This window comes from Pundamilia nyererei, unplaced genomic scaffold (genome assembly GCF_000239375.1).
Source record: "Pundamilia nyererei isolate P.nyererei 1_Seehausen unplaced genomic scaffold, PunNye1.0 scaffold00058, whole genome shotgun sequence".
Taxonomy (NCBI): Eukaryota; Metazoa; Chordata; class Actinopteri; order Cichliformes; family Cichlidae; genus Pundamilia; species Pundamilia nyererei.
In genome coordinates, this window is record NW_005187459.1 from 1213896 (window position 1) to 1222405 (window position 8510).

General features: G+C 43.0%; 1 protein-coding gene across 2 annotated transcripts; it reads left to right on the plus strand.

Annotated features, from left to right (window-relative positions):
* The first annotated feature begins 1283 nt into the window (after positions 1–1283).
* fdft1 (farnesyl-diphosphate farnesyltransferase 1) lies at positions 1284–8440 on the plus strand. 2 transcript variants are annotated; one of them, XM_005734399.1, is made up of 8 exons: positions 1284–1507; positions 3199–3296; positions 4280–4463; positions 4554–4682; positions 5392–5583; positions 7283–7459; positions 7759–7911; positions 8002–8440. In XM_005734399.1, exons 1-8 carry the CDS (start codon positions 1409–1411, stop codon positions 8227–8229), a joined length of 1260 nt encoding a protein of 419 aa, XP_005734456.1. In that variant the 5' UTR covers positions 1284–1408; the 3' UTR covers positions 8230–8440. The 2 variants fall into 2 exon arrangements, with proteins under 2 accessions (XP_005734456.1, XP_013766637.1); XM_013911183.1 differs by lacking the exon at positions 1284–1507 and having other exon boundaries at positions 2437–3296.
* The last annotated feature ends 70 nt before the right edge of the window (positions 8441–8510 follow it).

Here is an 8510-nt window from a genome sequence, read left to right on the forward strand (position 1 = left end):
GGTTAAGTGTGGGACTGACAGACAAGCTTGTCTGAGCCTTAGTTTTCAAAGCATGTAAAATGTGCAAGTGCAACATTGAAAACTTGGAATACACCAGTTACAGCTCACACTGATGCAGAGGGACGCACTAACATATAAGCATGTGTTACAGAGTGAACCGGGTATTTTAAAGCATCAGGAAACAACTTCTCACACATACACAAACAAGCTAAGTGAGGTTAGATGGTGTTGTTGTGGACACTGACTAATACCTGTTTATACCGTCTAGCCACATGATTTTTTTGGGAGGAGGGGGCATGATTCTCTTTGGTTTCATTTTGGCTTAAAATAAATTTTGGTTAGCCCGAAGGCCAGTCGGCAGCTGGCTGTAAATATGCACAACAATATATATCATATACATACATTGTATATGTCTAGTTTGTAGACAAAGGCTATAAATGAGGGGAAAATGTAAAAATATTAAATTTAAAAAGGAGCAGAGAAACACTTGGCTGTGTGCTCACCGTGTTTTGACTTTGGCCATTAGGTGTCCTCTATTGAACTGTTGATGATCTACTTGGCAATGAATCGGTTCAGATTATCACGGATTTTGCGGCCTTCCTTAGCTGCAAATGAGCAAATGACCTTACAAGCACGTCGTTTAATTGACAGGGAAATATATTTTCAACACGAATGCAAAGTCGGATTTTGATTTTTTTAAATCTTCTGACAGCTTCCTTGTCCAATTTTTGTATTCGCAGTAGTTTCAGTATGCTCCAACTTCACAGTGGTGGGATGCATCACGAGCAATGATGAGTCTGACTGCAGGATGGGGGTAAAGCGATTGATGATTTGATGCATGGGATAACAATCTCTGCATCAGTGTCAAGAAAACAGAAGGAGATGATTGTGGATTTCAGGAGGGATGGAAACTCCCAACCAACCTGCACATTGGATGAGCAGCTGTGAGAATGATCTCTAGCTTTAGAAGTACCCGAGAACCTTAACTGGAGCTACAACACTTCCTTCCTGGTTAAAAAGACTCACCAGTGCCTTTGTTTTTATAACATACAAGGTGCTGCTGTGTATAAACAGTCAACAGGTATCAGACCTGGCCGGGATTATCACGATTTCATTGAGCAGCAGTTTCTTTCTTGATTAACTAACGGACCAATCAGCAGCTGGGCTCCACTGACAGCCCAGGGCGGGGCGGGGCATCACACCAGTCACTCTGGCCGCTCATTGGACGTTAACCTCTATGCCCATGACTCGCCAGCCAATCAGACGCTCCGTTGATCTGACGAGGCTCCCGGCCGCAAACCGTGTCCTCGCTCATGTTTGTGGTGCTGCCGCATCTCAGAGACAGGAATATCTGATGGGGCTACATCTTGTCAGTCTGCCAGAGTAACCGCTGAACACCTGAAGCAACATGGACATCCTGAAGTCGCTGGGTCACCCGGAGGAGATATTCAACCTGTTTAAATTTAAGATGGGTGGATGCAGAGCCGTCATGCCAAAGTTGGATTATGTGAGTAAAATCTACTCGAAAACGCAGTCTGAGCTCATATTTATAGATTCGTTTGAATACTAACACATCAGCCACACGCAGAGAAAGGATGTTGCGCGGATTAAAAAGCAGATAGCCGTTCCTCTTTTCAGAGCATCATCACAGTGAGTCTGCGCAGAGGAAAAAACCCAAACCAAAACAAAAAGCACATAACCATATCTGGCACTTTACACCTCAAACCTAGCTGAGCAACACGGTCCTTTTGCTCCCAACGATCCGGGTGAAAACAGAGACAGCTAATTGGACTTTGTCAAATTAGATCTGCGCTCACACAGTCTACTCACACAGGCAGAGATGACCATTGACTTGGGATTTACTTAACATAATGAGCTTGGAGGGCGCATCGGTGGGGAGAGATGCTGTGCGCGTGTTTGACGGATAATCCCACTGTTTTAACGCCAATGTGACCCAGAGGCAGGACCCGGAGAGCCTGCAGACTGCACCATGTCAACGAGGCTTCGTGCTCGGATTGGCAGCATTACTTAAACAAAACACACACACAGTAAAGATATCCTTCATTTAAGATTTGGATTAAAGCACCCGAGGAACAAACCTGCACAAGATGTCAAACGTTAGAGCTCAAGTCTGTCATCTGATTGTATTAAAAGCCAAATTGTTGTGCAAAAGCAACACAAGTGCAGTAATGTCTGAGCACAATCGATGTAAACATTAAAAAGAGAAATAAAGGTTATAATGAGTTGTCCGTTTGTTTTAGTATACGTTTCATATATTTGTTTTAAAAATCTTTTTCCTGGAGTATCACAGACTTGCAGGTCACGAATTTTCCCGTCCTTCACGCTGTCTCCCACCAGATGTCAGCAAAATACAGTTTTCATGAATTCTGCTTTTTTCAGGGGGAGGGGTGTGCAAACTTGCTAAGGTTTGTTTTTCTATTGCAATGAAGGCTTTATATTGCACAAAGTCGCAGTCGACACCCCACAGCTGACTGTTTGCTTATCGCGCACAGCCAACATTATCTAGCTGCATGCGTGCATGGAGATACAACTAAACAGCAGCTAATGCGTGCTTTCTTTAAAAAGAAAACACGGCTCACCTTTAGAGAAAAAAGGCTTTAGTGCAGCAAAAACCCCAAATCGGACTCTTCCCCCCCCCCGTTTTTAGCATGTAGGGAAGTAGGTTATGAAAGTGAACTTCAGCTGGCGTTGTTTTGGGGGCAGGGGTGGGAGGAGTGTGCCTGCTCATAACAGCAGATCTACAAACGCTGCGCACTGGCCACGCTCAGCCACGGTTCAAGGTTAAAGTGCTTAAAGATCCGCGGGGCGCTTATTTAACTCCACGCAGCGTCGTCCACACAGCGTTGGTCACCTCTCTTGTCCTCTACATGGACTTCATGTTTCACGCTTCCTCAACAGGCGTGGCGTCAACATGGATAGTGTGGTTTCATAGCTGCAGGGTTGTTCTCGCTGTCGGTTTTTCGTATGGCCGGAGCTTGCTGCAAGTGTCCGCTGTCTCTGTCCGTGTTCAAGCGCTCTCTCTCGGTGGCTCCGCGTGGCTGCGGCTCCGCTCCACGCTCTCTCCTGCACGGGTGGAGGCTCGGGGAGAGGGGCCTGCAGGAGGCCGCCCGACCCTCCAGCGCCCTCAGACCTGCAGGCTTCTACCGACAAACAGCTTTCCTCTGTCTCTCCTGTCAGGAGTCCATGACTGAGAGTCTGCGGACCTGCTACCTGTACCTGAACCAAACCAGTCGCAGCTTTGCAGCTGTGATTCAGGCGCTGGACGGAGAGTTGAGGTGAGTAAAACTTTACTGGAGCTGGCTCCAGGTGAGGACACGTGTGTGCGTGCACACGGTTTGTTTTCTTTAGAGCAAAACAAAGGGTGTTGGCCGAAACACTCCCCCTTAAAAAAAAAAAATCCCTCAACTTATCATAAGTTTCTATTTTTTGTCGACTTTTGACATTTTTTTTTAAAAGTATTATTAATTCCGTTTAGTGTTTATTTCCAGAGTGTCTTACTTTAGTTGGGATTCGTTTCAGTGCCAGTTTTAGTCTTTAACTATAGTTGTATGGAGGGCATATGCTCGAGGCAACATTTAGGATGAGTATTACAAAAATAATAGAAACGCACAGTACAGCACCAAAGCGTCATCAGGCAAGTTATGATGACAAACTTTATAAACAAGTACTCAAACTAAAGATATACATTCAAAAAGTACATGTTAGGTTTTTGTATGACAGACTCTTTTTGTCCTGGCTGTGTGATGTTGTTACCAGCATCATGTGAAGCAAAATACCATGGCGGGTAAAGGAATCACAAATTAATCTAACATGCATATCTTTGGTCTGGGGGAGGAACTTGGACCAGGATCTTCCCAATTCATTATTTGGGATGAAATATCCCTGTAATCTAAGACGGACTGACAGGCATTCATTCCTTTTATGAACCCTAGTTTAATTCTTTCATTTTGAGCCAGATATTAAACACAAATCTTAAATAAAATTTTGATATCAAACTACATTTCTATGTACTTGAAAGACTCTCCATAAATAAAATGGGTGTTAATTAAAGTTTCCATTGCAGGCTTTTCAGGGTCGCAGAGGTGAAGGCTGCCATGTACCTTTTCTTTTTCTGCATTTAAAGTTTATTGTTGAGTAGTATTAATAGGAATATAAAAAATATCTTTGATGCAGCCATGCAGGAGTTTTTCACATATAGACACTTGACATACCTGCTACCTTTATCATTGTGTAAATCCTCCTTGTGTCTATGATCCAGACATGCAGTTTGCATTTTCTACCTGGTTCTGCGTGCACTGGACACAGTGGAGGATGACATGACCATTCCTCTGGACAAGAAGGTTCCCATGCTCAATGACTTCCACACCTTCCTGTACCAGGATGAGTGGTGCTTCATGGAGAGCCAGGAGAAAGATCGTCAGGTCCTGGAAGACTTCCCAACGGTCAGTGGGTTCTCAAGGGTTATTTACCAGGTTTGGGCAAATTAAGGCAGTGACTAATTGGTAACTATAACCTTTGTCCTCTAAAACCAGATATCGCTGGAATTCAGAAACCTTGCTCAGGAATACAGAGACGTCATCTCGGATATCTGCCACCATATGGGAGTGGGAATGGCTGAATTCCTGGAGAAGAAAGTGGGATCTATGAAGGAGTGGGACCAGGTAAATGTTATGCTTCTGTTAGTTGTTCTAGCACCATAATGACTACATAAATGACTGCTTTGAGTTGGGGGGGGGGCATAAAGAGTAAGTTCTAAAATTACTGGAGTAACGACCCAAAAGAATTATTACATTGCAAAATAAAAGCCTTTTATTTTGAATAAAATGTCATCACTCTGATTAAAAACGGAATGGATGTTATCAGAGGTTTGTAAGCTACAAACTAGCTGTTGACTCACTGGTACAGCTCAGGAGCAGATAGTAAGCTTACAATTTTATTGAATTAGCTACAGTAGCGTTCAGATTTGCAGCTCCTTACTTCTTAAATCAGCTGCAGAATCAACCAGAACTTAAGGAAGGTGATTTTAAATGTTTCCTTTATTTATGGCCGTAGACAATTTTGCTTTGACTAATTTATTCATTATTTATTGAGACAGAGGTTTTATATATTTCTTTTTTATTGCCTGTACTTAATTGCTTTATGGAAGCGTGCGTGCGTGTGCGTGCTACTGTTTTATAAAACTCCTCTGATTGTACTGCTGTCTTTCTTGGCCAGGACACTCTTGTAGAAGAGATTTTTAATCTAAAGAATCTTGTCATGTAGCTATATGATTCAGCTCTGAATATTACATAATATGAATGTTTAATCATAAGCCAGGATTTTGTTTCTCTTAAGTCCTGCACTGTGATTTGTTTTTCTGTTTTTGTGCAGTATTGTCACTATGTTGCCGGTTTAGTCGGCATTGGCCTGTCCCGGCTGTTCTCTGCGTCTCAGCTGGAGGACCCTGAAGTTGGGCAGGACACTGAACTTGCGAACTCCATGGGCCTGTTTCTCCAAAAGACTAACATCATCCGAGACTATCTAGAGGACACACAAGAGGGACGTGCCTTCTGGCCACAAGAGGTAGAAACAAAATCTCTTGTCTAATACCAGTGTGCCTGACCAGGGTCCGGTACTATGAAGCAAGTTTAGAATACCCAAGATATCTTTCACTTATCTGGGTTTGCTTACCCTAATCGGGCCAAGCAGTCGCACGAAGGAGGTTATCAACTCGATACGTCAGCCCAGGGGTTTCTAATCTAGCTGTGACCATGTTCCCATGAATGGGGCAATTCTCCAGGAATTATGCTATTTCCCACTGAACTCATTGGTGCAGTCATAAATACTTAGCAATATCTGCCATATTTCAAGCAACTTAAAAAAAGTCCAGATGCTTTTCTTTCCAAGCTCCTTAGACTACAATGACCTGGATGACTGAGAACCTTCACAGACACCTGCCATATTCATAATACAAAATGTGCTTTGTAACATTTGTTTCTATGCAGGAGGGGCTTTATACTGTGTAATGTCTTTTTTTAAAATTTATTTATGCTTAACACTAGTGACGGCTGTGGTCCTATTTGTAGTGTTTTCATGTTGTACAAACGTCTGTTTATGTTGGCTACAGAAGGCCTTTCTGACATTTCTGAGAATGTGGTGCAAACCTTTACTTGGGCTCTAGGAAAATCTATGTTGCAGGTCAAAGGTTAAGATCACTGTGACACTAGAAAATGTGGTACTATGAAAAAAATCTTGATGCACCTATCATTCTTTTATATTTTGCTTCCAAGGACCCAGACTTTCTTTCCTTTTAAAGTGGTCAGAAGCAAGAGTTCTCCAGGGTTTCTGTAGGTATTTCAGAGTTTGTCTTTGGACATTGGATGCTTTTTCACTCATTTTGCCTCAGCCCTTGACTGTTGTTGTTATTGTTGTTAAGCCACTTAACACTGACCTATGGAGAGGGAAAAAAAAACAACAACCCCAAAACAAACCCACCTAATTCAAGGGATGTCTGCAAATAACGGTCAACTTGGCAAATAACCCATTTTAAATGGTATCTTTGGGCATTTGGTAACTAGTCTGTTGCAAAAGCACATCATTTGTTCCCGTTTATTTAACTTTTATAATAACTTTTTAAATGGTATTTTTGTACCAACAAAGTGATTCTTTAAGAGGTATTAGCTGAAAACTTGGCATATCTTTAGTAGTGTGTCCTTAAAACTGGAAACTGGACAAGTGGAGGGCAGAAGAGGAAGCAGGTCTCCAAAAAATTATCTACAGCAGGTGAACGGTATATGAAAGTCATGCCCCCAAGATTTGGGCTGAACTTCAGCCAACGGTGTTGGAGAAATTGTCTAAATTGATGGTACTTTTCTGCATTCATAATTCCATCAGATTGAAAACCTACCTGCATAGAAAAACGCACAGAGGACACTATCAAGCCATGGATAGTGACCTCTCCAGAGCCAGGAGCTCAACATTATGATAGTAGTGTTGGGTTGTCTTGACAGAAAATGGACCAAATGCGGTCAACGTTCCAAAGAAGAGTTTCAGATGTCCCTCAGGAACCCTGCAGTTTTACAATAAAAGGACAGTCATGTGGCCATGCTTTCACCCTGGCCTCCAATCTCTAATCAACTTATTCTCGGGTCTGTGGGATAAGTGTTTGTACTAAATTTGAAGAAATTTGCTCAAGGCTTCTAAGAAGTACACAACGAACAGAATCCAGCCAAGGCTGGTGCCAGTACGGATAAATAAAATCCTTGTTACATGCTGTGTGCAGGCTTGGAGCCAGTTTGCAGGCCGTCTTGAGGATTTGGCCCAGCCTGAGAAGCTGGAGTCGGCGCTGTCCTGTCTCAACCTGCTGGTCACTGATGCTCTGCGTCACGTCCCGGATGTTATTGCCTACCTGTCCCGCCTGCGCAACCAGAGCGTCTTTAATTTCTGTGCCATTCCACAGGTATGCGCTGCGTCACAATCTCCTCCAAACCATAACATTTAAACCTGTTCATTTTTTATTTATTTTTCAAGATCAGAAAACAAACCATTCTGTCCATGTCCTACAGTCTTACTGGAACACGTTTTGATTTGCATTTAAAGTTTGCGAAACATTTTAATATTTTGTTTTAATAATAACTTTTTCTGTAACTGATAAACGATGGAAAATGTTGCGCTTAAATAGAGAGACCAATGAATACTGACTCATGAGAAATGATCAAACACTTCCACTTCACATGTTGTCATTTCTCTCTTGACCAGGTGATGGCAATAGCTACACTGTCAACGTGCTACAACAACCCCATGGTGTTTCAGGGAGTGGTGAAGATCCGAAAGGGGCAGGCAGTCACTCTCATGATGGAAGCCACCAATATGAGTGCTGTGCAGACAATTATCGCCCAGTACAGCCAGGAGGTGGGTTATTTTTATTTATTTATTTTTAAACTCAGTCTCTCTCTACTACTTCCACCATATTGGTGTACTGAATGTGCTCTCTCTCTCCAGATATTACACAAGGTGTCCCCCACCGACCCGTCTCGGGAAAAGACGCTCCACATCTTGGCTGTAATCCGTGAAAAGTCCGCCCTGTCGCAGTCCAGCCTCCGCTCCAGGACCCACCACCTGTCGCCCATGTACCTTTCTGCTGCTATGGTGCTCACTGCCCTCAGCTGGCAGTACCTTAGCACTACAGCGGCACAGGCCCAAGGCACCAGTGACATGCAGAGACCTTGAACTAATTTAACCCCCTCCTTTCCTGAGCCTCTATACAAAAGAAGCCCCTGTGCCCCCTCTGAAGGTCTGTTTCTAGAGGAATTTACAGATTCACTGTGGCTGTTACAGGATGATGGACACTCTAAAGTATGACTCTGTAAGTAGGCTGGTGTCATTAAATGATTTGATCTGTAGCAGTCCATCCTGTGTCTAGATAAATTATATACACACATTGGTGTGTGTGGGTATATTTGCCATAAATGGTACACTTCCACAGTTCAGGGTGGGTTTTTTTTTTTTTT

Excerpts from the sequence above, each read along its gene's own strand:
- fdft1 (XM_013911183.1), top strand. The coding sequence starts at position 2,986 with ATGGCCGGAGCTTGCTGCAAGTGTCCGCTGTCTCTGTCCGTGTTCAAG. Across the intron at positions 3,297-4,279 it reads GCGCTGGACGGAGAGTTGAG|ACATGCAGTTTGCATTTTCT; the intron begins GTGAGTAAAACT and ends TCTATGATCCAG. Across the intron at positions 4,683-5,391 it reads CTATGAAGGAGTGGGACCAG|TATTGTCACTATGTTGCCGG; the intron begins GTAAATGTTATG and ends GTTTTTGTGCAG.